The sequence below is a fragment of the Mastigoproctus giganteus genome, chromosome 10 (genome assembly GCF_048544385.1).
Source record: "Mastigoproctus giganteus isolate SK-2022 chromosome 10, ASM4854438v1, whole genome shotgun sequence".
Lineage (NCBI taxonomy): Eukaryota > Metazoa > Arthropoda > Arachnida > Uropygi > Thelyphonidae > Mastigoproctus > Mastigoproctus giganteus.
The window spans coordinates 32,722,767-32,744,226 of NC_143584.1; the positions used below are offsets into that span (position 1 = coordinate 32,722,767).

Below are 21,460 nucleotides of genomic sequence, written 5' to 3' on the forward strand. Positions count from 1 at the left end.
AAAAAGTTTGGAAAACCCTGCATTAAGGCATTTCAGCAACGTCATTCGCAATATTAAAATGTCAATCTGTCTATCTGATGCTGAAATTGTAGGTGAAGCAGCAACCTGGAATTTAAACAAGCTACATTGCATCACGTGATTTTTTGGCGATTTTAATCACCCTACTAACCTAAGCTTTCTGAAACAATCATTAATAGTCTAGCCACTGTTGGGATTATCTTAGACAGTAACATATCTAGTAGGGGACCAACACAGTGTATACCATGCATTTTTCTCAGCACTATCACAGAACATCCACCAGAAAACGAGTATTCCTTAGTAGAAACCATACGATATCCGTCCCAAATGTTATTTTTCCTTAAAAATTAACCTTAGATATTCATTCAGTGCTTCAGATATCTTCATCGCTCTTGCTCAAACACATTAATTTACGATTGGCATTTGATTCAAAATTAAGATTTCATTACCATCTCCAAACATTGCAAATCTAATCAAAATCTGTAAGTTAAGATAGATGAAGAAGCAGAAACTGATCTATGTTAATAGAATATGCATTGTAGAATATAGCGCGACAACCTTACAATGTAGAGAGGGAAAAATTAGGCACCTAGCAACCATTACAGTTTGCATCCAGGCATATCAGGATCCTATTCATAGGCCATGATTAGTATTACTATACAACAGTACATCAAATTATTAGTGCACCCTTTTTACTCCCAATCGGTACGCATAACTTCCGAAATTGCCATAAAAGTTGTCTTGAGTTTCTCTCTAAGATAATTTGCATATTATATAAAAAGGAATCTGCTATATGTTAAAATACCTAAATATTTTAAGTTGATTACTTCTTTTATTGTTCTTCCACCACCTCTGAGAGAGGACTGTAAGCAGTGAAAGGAATTTTTTGTCATCATGAATTTGGTCTTGGACAGTCAATTTCTGCAAATAAACTCTGTCTTTGATTTGTCTCCAAGATCTCACTTCTGTGAAAACCGCCACGACATGGGCCAAACATTGCAACAATTAAGTTTCTGCTCAGAAAATCATTTGTACGCAGTTCCAAAGAATTTTTCATTGTGCTGACCCTTGTGGACAACTCTTCGATACTTCCCAGTGCATTTCATTTTACTCTAATCTTACCGCCACAAAACTGTCGTACCCGAGAACATCCACATCCACCCACATGTAATATGTCCTTAAATATCTATTTTTCTATTTTTTATATTTTATATTTTTCGTGTATATTTATTTATTTGTTTATTTGCATTTATTTTTGCCTTGCTGGTCTTTTAAGTTGCCTTAATATGACACATTCAGTTATTATATTAATGCTGAAAATCTTAATTCTTCAAGGGAGAGCAGTTAAGAACAATTTCCTCTCACCCTCTACCTGCGTTCGAAGTTAAAACGTTTGACACATGCGGTTGCAAAAAATTCCTTGTATTTGATATAATATGAATTTGAGTTTACATTACATCTCGGACAGAGAATCCAACAGGTAATCAATAACATGTGAAGAAGTGTATTGCTGATTACATTGAATACTACGTCTGTTCAGTATAAAGTAATTGAAGAATTTCGAAGACATTGGCCGATTGAATTTGTTATTTAGAATTCATCAACTGAGTCGTTTAATGGGCTACTGCCTTAGAATAATTAATGCTGATGAAAGCTGAGGTGGCCAGCGAATGATATTAGAGGAATTTAAATCAGCTGAAGAATGTCCACCGTTTGATCGTTTGCCACCATTACACTAAAATCTGTCTTAAAATGATTGTGTGATGCATTCAATGGTCTTCTTTGGACAGTATCTATCGTTATGCGCTCATTGAATACTGGCTTCTGTAAATAATGAATGGCTCTTATAGATACTAGAGCATGTGAAATTATTTTATTGAGTAAAGTAATAAGAAATTCCAATGAAAAATAAAACTACTTATTCATTTTTATTACAAAAATTGCAAAGTCTGATACACAAAAAGAAAAAATAATAGAATATGTAGTTATAATCATGCGGTATATGAAGAAAGCACTTTTAAAGAAGAACACATTGTTTATGGACTTCAGTAATCACAATAATAGAGTCCATGGATATGGATATCATTGCACAAGTGCTTTTAAGTAAGGGGAACACATTTCCCATCTGTTTCTTTGTAATCATCTACACCACAAGGAAGATCAAAACAACTTTTATCAAATGGATCATACTTTTGACTTTCTGCACAAACAGTTTTTCCATTCGGATCTTGGCTACTTTCATTTGGGTCTAAATACATAACAAAACTTGGCTGGCGGACTCCAGTACCTTTTGCAAACTGTGCAGCACAAGAATATCCGGTCAAATTAGCGTTGTTACAGATAGCACAATGCACATTCCTGTAGACCTCGCTGTTAAAATCACGTTCGATGACTCCTTGATACTGATGACATTTCTCCCGGATACTCTCCTCTGACCAGGATGATAAACATGTCGATATTACATCTGGATTACAGTATCTCACATTTCTACTTATTGATTTGTGTGGTAAGTAGAAAGTTATACAGGAATAAAATTCCGATTCACTCTTTTCATTTTCAAGCATTATTCCCCACTCATTGTGGGTTTGGTCTTCATAAAATATATTTTCCAACAGGTAATCTTCCATTTGCTTTCTAGTACGGTCGCCGATACCAGCAGTAGGTGTGATACAATCCAACTTTATTCTCCAGAAAACTGTGTCAAGATCGTTGTTGCAGATGGCACAGTAAAGATTTCTGTAAGTCACCTTTCTTTCTTTGCTGGTTACGGGAGTTGATGATTTCAAAGGATTCTTATTATTCTTTTCGCAGAGGTCTCGAATCTCAGTTCCACTCCATTCTGGTGAACATGAAGTTACAACAAAGGCGGTGCTTCCACTGATTTTTTGACAGCTTACTTCAGCTTTAGGTTTATTTCTGTCTTCAGGTAAAGGTGAATCCACACAGCAGTCGTCAAACAAATTACAGTCCTGATCACAGTTGCAGTTGATAGGATTTGTAGATTGGCAACTGTCGTGTGGCTCGCACGAAACACCAAGATCCTTTATTTCCTGGTAGCTAATATTCACAGAAGTAGAGGATTGCAATATTGCGAAGGCAATACAAAATGCAATTGGCAGAAATTTCATGGTGGCGAGTATTGTCGTAGTTTGATGTAGACCAAAATAGTTTCTTCTCTGCGGTCACTGCTTCTTCTTTCCTATTACCTGTGAATAAAGAGAATTAAAATTTCTACAGCGATAAAATGGAGAATTTCTTGTTTAACTACAATGATTTTCAAACTTGAACAACACACCTACTATAACAAATTAGCGAAATTTGTTCATTTGTACATATAAAAATTAGAACTGCAACGTAAATATACAATGGATGGAGTACTTCTTACCCAAAGGATATTGCTTATGTCACATATCTCCTAAAAATTCACGCCATCTAATTCCATAGTGCTGAACAGGCTATGGTGACATAGCTCGTTCAGCATGCTTATTTTAAAATGGAACTAGCAGGAAATCGAGCTGATTTTCTTTAGGTGATCCACTTACGCCACTTAGGATTATTGTCAATTTAAAAATATCTGAAATGATTCATTGGACTGAATGATTAAGCTGAGGAGACAGTGAAGGCTATAAGATAGTTTCTCTCAAGTAAATGTGACCAGATGGTCCACTGTTTTTGTTCGGTTTTCTACTGGTTTGACAGAATGTTCCTTTGGTCAGGACTTGGTACTATGGAGAAGGCAGACGTAAGGCCAAAAGTTTCGGTTGATAAGGAATACCGTCGACTGTGGCACAAAGAAACAGGTTGACAGCCCCACTTCAACTGCATCTGTTTCTCATGGCGGACAAAGGAACTTTTGCGACAACCGCTATCATATACCAATAAGACTGGACGAAGGATACTGTTAGTCTAATTTCTTTCGGGAGGTGATTCGAGATACACACAGCTATACCCTGATCACATTATGGATGCTTGGTGAGGCATCTCTTTGGACAGAATTACCAAGCTCCATGTGCGAGTGTTCGAAAAGTCTTAGTTAGAGATTTTTAGCAGTGTATAAAGTCCAATTTAGCTTGGAGGGCAATAATGCATAACCATATCATTATAGACTGGTTAACCACTATTTGAAGATGAGACCATTAACCGTATGGAGAAGCTACTTAATGACCTTTATGAGATTGTGGAGGATGTTGCATAGTAGAAGTGTCTCCCTAAGGAATACCAAGTTGGAGCTTTGAGCGTACTGTCGTGCATCAGGGCAATTTCTTTCCACTCGTTCACATGAATGCTTCTCATGAATGCTGTACCTCATGAACAAAGACATTTCATGAACAGCGTACAACATTCCTGTACTGCAGTAAGCAGACGATCATAACCAATTTGATTAGCAATTGGCATTCCAATCATTATTTTATTCTTCGCCAGTGCGTTGTTCTCCATGATTTGTTGAAGTGCATTCATTCTCATTTTTCCATTAATTATCGCGTGATCTTTGCACCTGAAGGATTCATTACAGGTTAATTAACTGCAAATATTTCAATTTCTTCCGGAGATATTCTCCACTTTCTTACTATTTCTTAAGTTTTGATAATTGTAGTGTAATTATAAGAAATTATAAAAAAGGAAACCATGAATAATTTCACAGTAGGAACTCAGCCAATTTAGTAAGCATTATTGTAAATTTCTGACGAATTTTCTCTCCTAAGATCAACTCATTCCAGAGTTCTTATTTGTACTTAATGATAATTTAAAATAGGAGAATGAATAGCAAGTTTAATACGATTAGAGTATTCTGAGAGTGAATGGTCACCGCTAAAACTTTAGTGGTAATCTTCTTGTCCCTGATAAAACCGACGAACGATCACAATATTGTTTTTTTTCTGGATGCTATGAAATCTTTTTCCTTTCATCTTCATTTTAAGGCCCCGGGTGCCATGCGTTCCGTGGCCAAGCGATTATAGTGCGTTCATTAAAGCGATCTTTTCAAAAAGCTTTTGATATATAGAGATTCCTTTTTGTTCTGATTACCGTTTTCCTAATTTTTCTAGAGTAGCTCTTTGGCATTACAGGAAGTAGGCAAAAGCCCAGAAAGAAAAGACACCTTTCTGTTTCTTTTTCATAGCTCTCACTAAAACAACAACCAGCCGCTTGGTCACCTCGTGGCACTGCTCCTGCCTCCCCGTGGCGCGGCCGGAAACCTGGAAGAAAAAATTATCCTTCCAGGGCTAAAAGGAGCAATCATGGAAAATGAAAATTTCCCGCCTCTCAAGACTGCAAATCCTATGGATTTACAACAATGCAATTGTGACAATCAAAACCGCAAAAGGATGAAAACAGATATACCTCAAATGGAATACCCATCTTTCCTTATACTGCATTAGCTAACGAATCAGTCATTAGGTACACTATCTCCTTTTTATATAAAAAATGTTTAGAAAGTGTAGCTGGATCACCAAAAATGGTACGCAGACTGAAATCTGGCGATCTATTAGTTGAAACCACCAACCGCAAACATTCTGAGTCTCTCCTCAAACTAACATCATTTGGTGGAGTCTCCAATAAGGTATCTCTCCAAACTAACCTTAATGCCTCTAAAGGAGTCATATCCGAATGGCACCTATTGAACGTCAAGGAGGAATAGATTGTTCAAGAATTCCAGGACCAGAAAGTTACTCAAGCAAGACTAATAATGTTAAAGAAGGATGGAGAATTTGTACCTACTCGCAGCATTATTCTTACTTTTTCTACACCGAACCTACCTTCATCAGTAAAAGCAGGACACCTAAACTGCCGCATCCGTCTTTACATCCCCAATCCTATTCGATGCTACAAGTGTCAGACGTTTGGGCATTCCCAAACTGTCTGCCGAGGAAATTCAGTGTGTTCAAACTGCAGATCAAAGGAACATATCATATTCATACTGATTGCAATGCCGAATCGTCACGATGTCCAAAATGCAAAGGCAACCATCCAGCCTTTTCTAAATCCTGTGAGCAATGGAAGCTGGAGAAAAAAATCCCGAAAGTCACATACATACCCCGAAGCTAGAAAACATCTACAAAACATACCTAAACGCACATATGCTGAAACATCCAAGCGATACCAAACAATTTCAACTAAGACGGATACAACAGTTCCGCCAAAAGTGTCAATTTCTGACTGGGCTCGATCACTCTTATCATCTGCACCATAATCCACAAAATAAACTGTCGATAGGACTAACAATACACCATTCTCAATACCACCTACTACTCAAGCTCCAGTTATTTCAGGTGAAATGGAAAACTCAGATTATGCTAGGAAGAAATAATCTGATACTACAAATATGGATATTGCAGAGAATAATACTTATGATGAACGCATTCTAAACCTTTATGCTGAAGACGACGTGGACACACTTCCATTCTTCCCAAAAATGGAAAAAAAATAAAAAAAAATTGACCTTCACAAACAGAGCACGTCTAAAAATCAGACAGATTCGACTTGTAACTCTAAACCTACACAATGAACAACATAGTCCAATGGAATTGTAAAGAGTTTCGTAGCAACATAGATGACATATACGAGTTAATCGATCGTTATCATCCTGTGGGTATCTGCCTACAAGAGAAAAAATTAACACCCCAAATATCTGTATCAATTAAATATTGTACTATTTTTCGTCAAGACAGGTCTCTTACAAAATGTGCTCATGGAGGAGTAGCCATACTCATAGGATCAACAGTTTTTTGTAAGCAAATTGCTCTCCAAACCTCCTTAGAAACCCTGCAGCTCTTATAGTGTTGGGCACTGCTTTAACGATCGATTAAATTTATCTTCCACCCAATAAACCATGTGGGAATTGTAAGAAATTCTACGACTTTTTACCAGTAACTCCAACTGACAATCTAATTGATATCGGTAAGCTTCTAATAAAATACTTTAGACTCAGAGTACTGAAGATTCTAACAGTATGGACCTTAAAAGAACGTACGTTAATAACTACTACTTCCTCTTTTGATATTAAAATAAGGAATGAGAAATGTATACTTACTAGCCAACTGCGGTGTGCTCTATCCACAGAGAGTTTCCTAAGGGGAAATAAATAGATTTTAATAATAATATAAAATAGAGAAATAAGTGTACGTCCAAAATGAGTTATAAATGTATAACTAAAAATTAGAGATACAAAATGCAATTTTAAATTATTTAAATTATTTCCTCTGAATAAATTCAGGATGCTTGGTTCCGGATGTCCAAAGAACCGGCCTGACTCGATAAATTATTTTATTACCGATTGATATTTCAGAGAAGCGATCAACACACATCAGTATCGAAATTAATACTCTTTTAGTTAGGATTTCATTCTGATTTATGATTAAATAAAAGAAAGCATGTAAAAATATATCGATTTCGAAATGGTTGGCTATATTTTTGCGGAGTTCATGTATGAGATTCTAGGATGGTATTTCGTGGTATTTAAATAACTGCTTTAGTTAAATATACGAAAGTGGGATGGCTGTAAATTCAGATAAAGTGTAGCAACTTAGTGAAATAAAATCAACGAAATAACATACGTTACTCTCTTTTCAAAACAAAAATCAAAAAGCAACGATTTCAATGAGTTAATTTAATAAGAAGGGTAAGAATGTCTATCTTTGGACAGCCTGCTATTCATTTAACATTCAATTAACAAATAGTCCTTTTTATTTCTTTTAAATGAACGATTTCATTCAACCTAGATACTTTTAAGAGATCATCTTTTTCCTATTCTCTAATACTAGCAATGAATGCACACAGTCTTACCATTATTGTATATTCTGCTGGTCCGGATGACACGTCTTGCTTGCAGGACTTCACTATTTGAAACTAGTTTTGACTATTTAAGCTTAGCAACACCTACCAAGTTTAAATTCTCTTTCTGAGGACTTCACCTTGACCTTTCATTTCCAGTTCTGCTGGACGGGTCTCTTGCTTAACCAATATCTCATTAGACAGGCTGTTTATGTGCGCCAGGCGTAAGGGAGGCAACAACATGGACACAAGCCTTTCATTTTTGAATACCTGGTTATTTCTTTTTTATTTATTTATTTATTTAGAATAATGGATATATTAGTGATTTAATATAACAAAACATACATAATAAAGTAAAAATTTCTGAACGAATTTTGGGGAACAAAAATATCAACCATGTGAAGGTTAATTAATTTCATAACACGAAATACTGGATCCATAGATGAATAATTAGTTCTATGAAGCGGCAAGAAGAAAGGTTAATGAAAACATGAATTTTCACGAGGAGATTACTATGAAATTATATTGTAGACTAAGAAGAATTAATCGAAACCTGTTGCACAGAGCTTTGAAATATCTGTGATGGAACTCAATGAGTTTCTTGGAACAAGGTAAGCGAATAAATTTGATTTGAATGCGTTCGAGGGCCCGAAAGATATTTCTGGGAAGGAGACCAAACAACAGCACAATAGTCAAGCACAGCTAAAGTAGTTGATAGTTAAAGCAATAGCAGTCTCACTGTTGAAAGCTGGAGTAGTGCGTTTAATAAGACTGAGAAGATGAAAGGTTTAGAGCACAATGTTGTTTAAATGATCCGATGGATGAAGAGGATGTTGCATGGGCACACCAAGATCTTTAAAGTAATCAACAACTCCGACTTCTTCCTGACATAATCATTTAAGAGCACTAAAGGTTTTAGCCAACGCCTGGAATAAAGCCGTCATAACTTGCAGTTACTTGTTTAAAGACATTATTTTCAGTGATCCAATATTCGTTGAATTCCATACAATTCCTTAATGTATGAGCATTGGATATTGAATGGATGACCTTGTAGATTTTAGGGTCATCAGGAAGCATTTTCCGTTTAATGTGGAAAGTTTGTAGTGAGAAGACACCTTGAGATGATGAAACAATGAAGGATGGAGTCCTCGAGAACAACGTTTGCAGACCTGCTGTTTTACAATTGGAGAACTTAATAAAAATTGGCATTAATGTATTCGAGAATTTTTAAGAAATATGACTGATATTCCATCATAAATTTCTAAGATATTACATTTGACCTTATCAATAACAACGAAAATATCGTCGAACTGAAGTACAAATTAACTCAGTTAATAACGAATGTCAATTATCGATTAAGAATAAAGATCAAGGGAGGGGGAAGGCAAACTGCAGCCATTATCAACCCACGCAGGATGGAAGCCTCCTGAACAGTTCATGTTGAAGGAAATAGACTATAATCTGCCACGATGGTCCAGTGCGGGTTGGCAGATTTACCATATTTAGCATTCAGGGACGTGAACCCCGGTCTACTCAAAGAGCGTGTACTACTGCACTCCCGCTCCTCCCCACTAGGCTACGGAAAGATCAGGAACAATGTCCCAGTTCAGGAAAGAAGTGGAAAAAAGTTGTTCGAAGATTTTCCTTTTCAGGAGGAGAAGAAAAGCGAGAGTGATGCTCACACAAGAAAGTAGGTATTCAAGCCGAGTAATGAACAACGTATTTAATTTTCATTGCTTAATTATTTGCAATAAAAAAGTTACTCCTTCACTGACTTGCAACTAATAAAATACACCCATTAGCTAAAACATTATGACAATCTACCTAATAATTGCATTCTGGGCCGTGATAGTTGCCTGCACCCGGCACGGCGTCGGCTTCACTAGACCATGAAAGTTGTCCTCAGGTATTCTGGACCAGCTGGACAGAGGAACATCTCAGGGTTCGGCGTCTAGCGAGGACTACAGAATGCTGCGTTCCACCGCAAGCATCCCACAAATGTTCGATAGGGTTGATGCCAGAGGAATTTTTCAGTCAGTGGAGCACATAAAATACTTGGATGTGATCCTCGAACCAATCCTACACAACGTTAGCCTACATGGTGATGATGTATCCAGATGGCACTGGGATCTTTCAACAGGAAAGAAAAACTTGGTCTAAAACAATGCTCAGATAGGATCTGAAACTATGATCCAGCAGACTAAACAACGCTGTTCCATTCGTCCACTGTCCAGGAACGGTGCCCCTGTGTCTAATGTAGCACAGGGGCACCGTTCACCTGCTCCGTACGACTATCCACGAGCCCATCTGCTAAATGATGCGCTCAGAAATGTATCTCTGTACACCCTCCTTGTAGTCTGATTGACTACAAGGAGGGTTTACAGTTAATTGAGGGAATGGCTGTTATCTTGAGCAGCACGTGATGACTACCGTTTACCTCGACTGTTAGCCAGTGGTCTCCTTTTCTGGCACATTGATATGTTGTGAATTCCTCTTTAGAACATTCTCGCCACACCCCTGTGGGCAGCACAGTTGGTAGGATCGCCGTCCTCCCCACACCCGGTGGAAAAGACCTGGGTTCGACGGGAGGAATTTTTATATGTCTTTTTCACAATGTGGCTGAGTTAGTCGGTCTCAGTAGAGGATATTGTGGTTTTTTCTCCCGGAAACTCGGATTTTTCGCCCAGAAAACAAACAGTCGACCTCAGAACACATGCAATTTACAGACAATATACACGGAGCAATGGGGCCTTAGTTGTTGATATTATCAAGCAAAAACCGTTAGATGCAGCAGTACAATATGTAACAAATAAACTAATCCAAGCTGCTGAGCAGTCTATCCCAAAAACATCGTCTCACTTTCCAACACATCCAAAATCATGGTGGAATGAAGAATGTTTACAAGCTAAAAAAGAGAGAAATAAAACATGGAATAATTTTCAAAGATGCCCCACTACAGATAACTTCATATTATTCAAAAAGGCACGAGCGAGAGCCAGATATGTTAGGAGAGCCCTTAGGAAAGCATCCTGCATGAAATTTGTATCAAATTAACAAGTTCCACGCAATCTAAAACTGTCTGAAATAAAATCTGCAAAACGAATGGAAGATACCAGATCAATCCATCTCCAATCCTAAACTGTAACAGACAAATCACTGTACAGCCTTCAGAAATCGCCAATGCACGGGGCAAAACCTTTTCCAAAATATCAGTAACCACATCATATACTCTCAGTTTTTAAATATACAAAATAAAACAGAACAGCACAAACTGAATTTTTCTACAAGAAATGATGAACAAAACAACCTTCCATTAACTTTCCATGAATTGAAACAGCTCTATCTCAGACAAAGCAAAGCGCTGTAGGTCCAGACTAAATTCACTGCATGATGTTAAAGGAACTTGACGACCAATCCCAAATGGCATTACTTGAATTGTACGACAAAATTATCCTAGAAAACCAGTTTCCAAATAGTTGGCATCATGCAATAATTCTAGCTTTCCCAAAACTGGGAAAGGATCTCTCTACCCCAGATACAAGAAACTACAGTCCAATTGCTTTAATAAGTTGCCTAGGAAAAGTTATGGAAAAATATATCAATGCTCGTTTAACATGGTTTTTAAACAGAAATAACCTTCTCGTTCCAGCGCAGCATGGTTTCGGTAAAAATCGCTCAACACTGGATTTACTTATAAAATTAGAAAACAGTATCCGGAATGCCTTCATCCGAAAGAAACATCATGTCATGATCTGTTTTGATATAGAAAAGCTTACAATACGGCATAGTGTTATGGGATTCTCCCAAACCTGTACCTCCTTGGATTACGTGGTCATCTTCCTAAATATATCCAGAATTTCTTACAAAACAGAACATTCCAAGTTAGGCTGCAGACAACCCTTTCAAAGATTTTTACCCATGAATAAGGCGTGCCTCGGGGGTCTGTGTTTGGCGCTACCCTTTTTTACTATTAAAATAAATACCATAATTGAGAACATTCCAAGAACCGTTGATGCAGCTTTATATGTTATCGATTTCAGTATTCCCTACCACTCTCAGAATATGCCAAGCATAGAAGGGCAGCTACAAGAAACAATAAACAAAATGACTTCCGGATTTCTACACAGAAAAGCAGCATGTATACTCTGTAGGAAACGAAATCTACACCTTGATCCTGAACTGAAACTTGACAGATATATGATCCCAGTAGTACCAAGTATAAGATTCTTAGGACTTCTCTTGGATAAGAAACTAACATTCATTGAGCACATTAAACACTCAGACTTTCGTGCTTAAAGAAACTAAACATTCTCAGAGTTCTTTCCGCAACAACTTGGGGAGCAGATAGATATACACTGCTCAAACTTTATCGACCTATAGTTCGTTCCAAACTAGATTATGGAGCAGCTGTTAACGACTCGGCGAAACCAAGTGCACTGAGATGGTTAGACCATATGCACCACAATGCGCTCCGTATAACACTTGGAGCTTTCCGCACTTCAACTGTACAAAGCCTTTATGCAGAAACCCCATGAACCTTCACTACAGCTGAGACGACAGAACTTGTTATTAAACTACGCCGTCAAGATAAAATCTGTCATTGATCATCCAAATAGAGAATTACTGTTTTCATCTAACTGGGAACGCATATACCAAGCCTACCCACGAATGAATCGACGTGCGAACATCCGTCTGAAAGATTTGTTGGTAAGCCGAGAGCTTAATTATGACACCATAGCTACTACGATTGCATAGACCATTCCACCATGGGGTTCAGTTCAACCTATATATGACATGTATTTTCAAATCTGGGGGAAAACAACTCCACCGAGAATAAACTACCAGCAACTACATGCAGCATACACAGAACAATATGAACATCACACTTTCATATATACAGATGGGTCAAAAAGAGAGATTTGTTTAGGAGCTGCGATTCACTTTGAAGATTGTACTCTCATCCAACAACTCCCCAAAGAATGTACTATTTTTACCGCCAAATTACAAGCCATTTTGATGGCCATAAACCAAATTAAATGTAAACAGATAGCAAACAGCATAATTTTCACAGATTCGCTTAGCTCTGTTATTGCCTTGCATAATGCCAATACTACAACACACTCATTGCTACAACAGGTATAATATTCAGTGTCGAAGCTGATACAAAGAAACAATATCAGGTTCTGCTGGATCCGAGGCCACGCAGGAATAATTGGAAACGAAAGCGCAGACAAAGCAGCAAGAGAAGCTGCCACCTCTGACTATGCCTTTCGCTCAATACCGTATACCGATTACAAGTCTTTAATCCACCAAGCAGTTCAAAACAATGGCAACAACACTGGAAATATCAAAATAACAACAAACTTCGTGTAATTAAACAAACACTTCGACTATGGGCTACCAGCTGCCGATTCAACAGGCACTAAGAAGGGATCCTTGCTCAATTGCGAATCGGGCATACCCATATGACTCATTCTTACCTATCAGAAGTGAAGACCCTCCTCAATGCCATAACTGTCAATTTCTGCCCACGGTACATCACTTAATGGTAAACTGTCCAAGATTTAATAGAGTACGTCTAAGGACTTTTAAAACAATAATGAATGCACAAAACAACCTAACGCTTAAAACAATTTTAGATGACCGGCTAAAGTTTAACGACGTTTTTTGTTTCCTTAAGTTAATCGGATACTACTAAAACATAAAAATTAATAACATACCATTTATGAAAAGCTATAAAATTATAAAGCAAAATCTTGGCTCCCTTCTGAACCACATAACTCTCCTAACTTAGACTAGGCGCGTTATAGCCTAAGCTGCTCTTGCGTCGATAGCTCTCAAACAACAACAACAAGTACAGATGTTTTTTTTTACCTTACCTATCAAGGAACGCAACGTGTAGCTTTTGAACAGATATTGTTAAGGATACTGAAAATAAAGAAGAAAAAAAAACAGAAACTCAAAGGCCCACATCCACACTTTAAAGAAATAGTATCCAACCTTTTGCAAATTCTGTAACGCCTTAAAGACGGCATATACGTGCCCTGTACAATCAAAACACACATTCAGCAGACAGCTTGCACATGCCGGTTTCGGCCATACGCACGTTTAAACTGCTCTTATGGGTAGCACAGTTGGTTGGATCGCCGTCCTCCCCACACCAGGTGGTAAAGAACTGAGTTCGAATTTTATGGGGCTTTTTCATAATGCGGCTGAGTTAGTCGGTCTCAGGCGAGGGTATCATGATTTTTTTTGCATGGAAACTCGGGTTTTTCATCCAGCAAACAGAAAATAAAAAAATGGAAAGTCGAACTGATCTTGTGCAACAATATATGATTCCTTCCTTCCTTCCAGACAGAGGAAATCTGGACACAATCTTTTTTATGTAGATTGATGCTCCATCATACGTTTTCACCACGCCAGTAGAAGCAACAAATACTTCAGACTACATATGACCATGATCCAATCATTTCTCGGATAAGTTTTAAATATATTTCTGTCTATATAAATACCTCATATCGTGCTATAACCGATCAGCTTTGTGGATACATATGCTACGCTAAACGCAGTCTGGTGTCATTTTCTGGTCTTTTTTTCCCTTTTGTGCGTTTAGTTTCTGCATGCTCTCTACAAACATGATTGATTCATGGATTTCAATTACGGGAAGCAAAATTGGTTCGCTTCAATTATAACCACCGATAACATTTCTCAGCTCCACTTATCTAGTTTCCTATTTCCTTTCATCCCCATCTGAAAGGCAGTGGTATTTAATGATTGGATTCTAGGTTTTGTCAACGTTACACAGTCAATGAATTAAATATTCGGAAGAGAATATATAGAAACATGGAGTTTCGTTGGTTGTTTTGCAGTAAATTTGGTCAAATGTTAATAGTTGTTCCACTAAGGCAACTAAAGACATGAGATATTAATGGTATCTGAAATAGCATGAATAATTTGGTCGCTTAGCTAGCTTGTTAGAATAATAAAACAAATTTCCAGGAGATAAAGCTATGCAACGCTAGCCGTGGACTATCCTTCCAGATCACATTGTCAAATGTGAATTGGAATTTGAAACCAGTCCTTTTCCATACGGTGAGGAAAGTGGGCAATCGTACTGTGCAAATGACCTTTTAAAAATAACCGTAAAGTTCATCCAGATAAATATTTTTGATATGTAACAGCAAGTCCTTGGTCCTTATTACCATAAATGGAGATGATGACCTTGAGAAAAACACTTGCCATTTATGGGAGTTTGCAACTGTTTTGCATTAAATGCAAAACAGTTCCAGCTGCGGAATTTTGCTCAGAGGATGCCTTTAGGTTCAATGTTCCATAACTGGGAATAATTTCTATATGCTGATACAAAGCAAAGCTCCTTTGCTTGTTTTCTCAATATGAAATGCAAACATTTATTAGAAGAATAATGCCATCCGATTTTTTGGTGTTTCAATATTTAAAATTAGTTTATTTTGCGGTTTCGTGATGGCGATGGTTCTCCTTGTGTTGCCGATGGATATCCACTTTTTTTAATTTTCTTTATTAGTAATAATCCTCTGTTTGATGTTTACTTTATGTTTCATGAACTTGTCAATATCAAGTGAGACTAAATATTCAAACGGTTATTTGAATTGTGCGATCCAATTTTTGGTATTTCGATATTTATATGATCACAATTATTTTATTTCGCTATACAGTTTACGCTGTTTATGTTCAGTTTACCAGCTTCGATTGGCCCCGGGTGCCAAGAGTATTTCGAGGCCAAGCGATATTGGTGAGATTTATAAAGTGCTCTTCAAAGGCGATTAAAGTTATTTTAAGTTCGTACATTTCTCTAAAGACTTATTTTTTTAAAACCGTTCTACACTTGAAAAGCCAAAAGTTAGAACACAGAAAGAAAAGCCATCTTTCTTTTTTATCCATATTTCTAGGTCACTAACCAACTAACACTTTAACCGCTTGGACTCCTAGCAGCACTGCTCCTACCTCCCCGTTTCGGGGCCGGAAATCTTGGCAGTTAAGTCAACTTGCCAAGGGCTATAAGGAGCAAACAGGGCAAACACAGACCATCAGGATATTGAGAACGATAATCCAAAGAGACAAATCACTGATCGGATGGAGCAACCTTGCCCATCGTTCTTAATTATCCACTCTCTTACTAGTCAGCCCATTAATAAATTGCCTCCGTTTGTCATACAAAAACAACTGGAGGGTATTGCAGGATCTCCCAAGACGGTGAAGAGACTGCAATCAGGAGACTTACTAGTAGAAACCACCAACCACAGACATTCCGAGAAGTTGTTACAACTTACAAGCTTTGCTGGCATTCCAGTTAAAATATCTCCACACACAACCTTAAATTCATATAAGGGTGTGATATCCAATTGGAACTTATTGAACGTCAACGAGGAAGAAATAACCCAAGAGCTGCAAGGATAACGCGTAATTGAAGTAAGACGAATAATAGTTAAAAAAAAGATAATCAACTTACACCTACAAGAAATATTATTCTCACCTTCAATACACCCAACTTACTCTCCTCTGTAAAAGCAGGTTATTTACTTTGCCGCATCCGACCTTACATTCCAAACCCTTTAAGGGGTTACAAATGCCAAAATCATGGCCACTCACAAACTGTATGCAGAGGAGTTCCTGTCTGCCCTAATTGTGGATCCCCAGATCAAATACAAAGTAACTGTACAGCAACAAAAATGACCTGCCCAAATTGCAAAGCTGACCATCCTGCATATTCAAAGACATGTGAAAAGTGGAAAACCGAGAAAAAAATAGTAAAATACAAGGTTGAGAACAAAGTAAGTTACCCAGAAGCGAGAAAATTTCTTGCTCCTACTGTAACCAAAAACATGACCTATGCCAATGCTCTAAAAAAATATCAGACAGTCTCTACTCAAACTGATGTAACAGTTCCCACTAAAAAAATCAATTTCTGATTGGGCTAGAAATGTTCTTTCTAAGCAACAATCCAAGTTCTCTGACCAGGCAAATAATACTCCTCTGACAATACCAGGGGCAACTCCTACTCCAGCCATAGATACCATATCTCATAGTTCAAACGCAAATGTGTCGAAAAATTTTCAGGACACAACCATGGACACAGATAGCACATCCATACAGGAAGATCCCCTTCTAGAAATCCATGCAGAAGAAGGAATGGACACAGGTCGGTCGGCCAGTTTTCTCCAAAAAATATAAATCTAAATTAGAACGTCATAAGCCAGTAACCTTCAAAAAGCAGTCAGATACATCTCCATCAATTAAACACAAATAATGCCTTGTATTTTGCAATGGAACAGCAGAGGCATTCGTTTCAACACAGATGATAATAACAATGAAATGTTGATACATAGAATTTAGGCTATGATCATAATATACATTAAGAAAGTACTTTTAAGTAAGAGGAACACATTTTCCATCTATTTCTTCGTAATTATCGATACCGCAAGGAATATTATAACAATGTTTATCAAATGGGTCATATTTCTGATGCTCACCACAACGAATATTTCCATCCCGCTCTTGGAATATTTTATTTGGGTCGAGTTTAAAAAGAACAGTTGGACCACCCACTCCACTACCACTACCATACTGTGTAGCACAATAAAATATTGCCAAGTCAACATCATTACAAATAGCACAATGCACGTTCCTGTAGGCTCTGTAGCTATATTTACTCAGAATTGTTGCCTGATATTGATGGCACTTCTCACAGACACTGTCCTCTGACCAGGATGGTAAACATGTTGATATTACATCTGGAGTGCAGTACCTCACGTTACTAAATATTGACCTATATCGTACGCCGAAAATTTCGCAGGAATAAAAGTTTCAATCTCCTCTTTCGTTTGTGAGCATTATACCCCATTTATTGTGGGGTCGGCCTTCATAAAATATACTCTCTAACACGTTACGTGTCATGTTAATATCTGAAAGCTTACCGTAATTATGAAAAGGTGTGCGGCATTCCAGTACAATTTCCCAGAAAACTGTGTCGAGATCGTTGTTGCAGATGGCACAGTAAAGATTTTTGTAAGTTATTTTTCTGCCTTTACTGGTTACTGGAGTTGATGATTTCAAAGGATTTTTATTGTCCTTTTCGCAAAGGTCGCGAATCTGTGTTCCACTCCAGTCAGGTGAGCAGGAAGTTACTATAAATGTGTTAAATGTATTAATTGTTTGACATTTTACTTCAGATTTAGGAGAACTAATCTGTTCTGTGAAAGATGAATCTATACAACAGTCGTCGAACAAACTACAGTCCTGATCACAGTAGCAGGTGGTGGGTTGTGAAGATTGGCAGGGGTCGTGTGGTTCACAAGAGAGTCCGAGATCCTAATCAGACTATACTAGTTTCTTAAACTATTCTAGATGTCAAGGATGCGATTACTTCTCATGCACTGCTCAAATTAACTTAATCTACGCACGCAGCAAAAAAAGGCATTTTATGAAACAAATATAAGCAGATGGCTAATATGATTATTTCGCATAATTTTCAGTATTTTGAATACATTTCCAAGAGTCACTCTGATGGAGGCAGATTAAGGACAAAAAAAGTCATATTACGATTACCCGAGAACGGCCTCATCCACTGTCTGTATTATGTCCATAAATTGAGTGTGTGTGTGTGTGTGTGTTCCGAGGTAGATTTGCCTGTTTTACTGAAAGATAAATGTGATATTCCGGGAGGAATATCTTTGCTGTCCACATCTGAGATCGATTAACTCAGCCACAGAGTGAAAAAAAAAAGCCTATAAAGTTCCTCGCGTCATTAATGGGATTCGAACCTGGGCCTTTTCCACCCGTTGTGGCTATGACGACGATTATTACCAATGTGTTACTCCCGTGAACCTCTTCAAAATCAAGATCGTATCAAGGTAGAGTTATTGAAATGGCTATATCTCCACCGATAAGAGTCCTCCTCGGTTGGCAGCACTTAGTTGGCACTATATATCGCCATTTGTTACTCTTTTGAAAGATGTGAGATGGATTCCCTCTGGCTACTGGAGAAGTCTTCAATCAAGGCTGTAAGAAGAGAGAGTAGTGCCTTTCTCTACAAATTATTTCGGGTTTTAAAACCTGTTCAATATGCATATTGGCAAGTGAACATACACTTCCAATGATGCGCTCTCGTGCCTTGTGTCATCATTCCCACCTCGGCTTCTTGATAGCATCATTACGTTCAGCATTTCTGTCAGCCTTGTACTAGAGACAATGGATGGCCAAAACCACTATGAAATGCCAATTGAAATTCCATCCTCAACCTCACTCCTGGCCAGTGTGTCATCCTCCACAATCTGTGCCCCTGTATTAATTGTCATTTTGCCATTCATCGTCATGATCATAAACTTGCGAATTTGGAGTCGAATATTTCCAAGGTTCAAAGACATCTTCTGTTTTGATCATTTCTTCAGTTTGGATAACATTTATAGCGTACTCATAAAGCATTTGAAATCTACGTGCAGGAAAAAAGAGAAAGAAATATCAAATAGATATATTAAAATTTGTAGTATTATTCTAAATTTCATACGAATCGTCTCTCTCTCTCTCTCTCTCTCTCTCTCTCTCTCTCTCTCTCTAATAAGAATAGCTTAATCCAGGATTTCTCTTTAATAGAATACTTACGTCTCTTGGTGAATAATTACCTCTATACTGAAGATGTCCTTGATGCATTCACTAACGAAACCACCTAGATCAGTACATTCAGCAGTATGTAGATAACATTGAAATATGTGATATTACAATTTAGTTATATATCGTGAAATTTTAATTACCTTTTCCATTTAATTGCATCCTTCAACTGCAAAATAAAACTCAGAATTCTTGAGAATATGAAGTACATTTTTCAATGGTTAATATAAGGGGGAAAAACCTTCTTTCATTCCTCGACTTTGCATTGGTTAAGGTAGTGTATGTTATACATTCTATACATCTTCGTACTACGCCTTCATTTGTAAGATACTTCTTATCTAAACTTTGTTACAAGAAAGATTTAAACATGTAGCTTGGTTTAATAAAGGCGTTTATAATAGTCGATTTTATATGCTTCTTAATGATAATTTTCATACGTGTGAAAAAACACTATCAGTATTTACCTATTGATTTAGATTTTTACTTGCATCATGAGAGAACTTGACAAACCATTAGATAAAAACTTAGCTTAAGAGGGGGGTGGGATTAAAAATACGGGATTAAAAAGGAATAAAATTAATTAAAAGGATTAAAAAATGCTCAATCTGAATATGAATGATTGATATGTCTAACAGTCCCAGTTTCATTATATTCTTCACATATTTCCTCCTCAAAACTTGCCACTTACATGGGCAAGAACGTTTCCGATGAGTATTATATTTTCCAACAAAAATACCTTATCTTGAGACGAGTTCTTCTAACAACATAGACTGAACAAAATTGGTCTCTCTCGAAGTATGTGAAGAAGATTGTTTTGTTAGGGAAATTCGAGGACTAAATCATCTGTGTAATATGTTCATAAATTGCGTGTGTTCTTTGGTCGAATTTCCTGTTTTGCTGGACAAAAAACCCAAGTTTTCTCAATGTTATCCACCCCTGGGACCGACTAACTCAGCCACGAAGTGAACAAACTCCTATAAAAATTCCTCGCGTCATTTGACAGGTTTCGAAGCTGAGCCTTTTCCACCCGGGTGGGGTGGACAGTGATTATAACCACTGTACTCCCGGCGAGAACAAAGTGCTTGAATGGTCTTTATACAGTATAGCATTATTCTTTATAAGTGGACTGTGGTACTTTCAACAGCTCTGTTCTAATACTTCTATAAATCGTCGTGCTAAGTTAATAAAATTTATACAATAAAGTGTCCTTCATACGAAAATCACCTTCGAACACACAATTAATGACTATAAATGCACTTTTACATATCACTAGTTGGATCTGAGCGAAATCATATTTAGCACCCATAAATAGCCAAAACTTTCCAAGGTTTACATTTCATTTACAATTGAACAAGATGAGGTAAAAGTAAACAAAATTTGGCCATTTAATTCTAGAGTTCATTAAGAGATTCTCATATGCTTTTCGTAATAGTTAAATATTAACTAAACATGTAATGGGTGTCAACTTTTATCGAAGAAATGTAGTATTTAGGTTTAAACCAAAACAAAAAAACTCACATAAATTATGTTCCCTACAAAATAACAAATGCATTTCAATGAATAAAGCATGAAGTTAACATCTATGAGACAGATAAAAACAGAAATGTTTCTATTCAGCTTTAATCAATTCTAGGAATGAGTTTGGGCTTACCTTTAACGACTATTTTCCAGTTTCTGATAGTACCTCTTTCCCGAAGGAACTTACATCCACTAACTTCTGTAATTGCCTGCGAAGTCTCAGTTTTCTTTTTATACAAATTCACATGGAATTTTCGTTTCCGGTTCCGTTAGAAACTGTTAATTCCATTTCCGCTGGCTTACATTAATAACTCATTTATCAGATTCAGACATAAGGGAGGAAGAAAAGTGATTGCTGGTGTTCCGGTTTCATTCCGACTTATAAAAATAAAAATTGCGAATCACACTTTTGTATACTGTGATATTAAAAGAGTGGTATTTAATTTATTTTATGCTGTTGAATAATGACATTCAAACATTTTTTTTTAACGAATAATCAAATTTTCGGACT

General features: G+C 37.1%; 1 protein-coding gene across 2 annotated transcripts; it reads right to left on the reverse strand.

Moving 5' to 3' along the window:
* Positions 1 to 1,997: 1,997 nt before the first annotated feature.
* LOC150078951 (uncharacterized) lies at positions 1,998 to 21,160 on the reverse strand. 2 transcript variants are annotated; one of them, XM_090383474.1, is made up of 3 exons: positions 21,083 to 21,160; positions 7,049 to 7,085; positions 1,998 to 3,224 (listed from the first exon to the last, which is right to left on the reverse strand). In XM_090383474.1, the coding sequence occupies exon 3, from the start codon at positions 3,144 to 3,146 to the stop codon at positions 2,118 to 2,120; it is 1,029 nt and encodes a 342-aa protein (XP_090239600.1). In that variant the 5' UTR covers positions 3,147 to 3,224; positions 7,049 to 7,085; positions 21,083 to 21,160; the 3' UTR covers positions 1,998 to 2,117. The 2 variants fall into 2 exon arrangements, with proteins under 2 accessions (XP_090239600.1, XP_090239601.1); XM_090383475.1 differs by lacking the exon at positions 21,083 to 21,160 and adding an exon at positions 7,801 to 7,897.
* Positions 21,161 to 21,460: the final 300 nt, after the last annotated feature.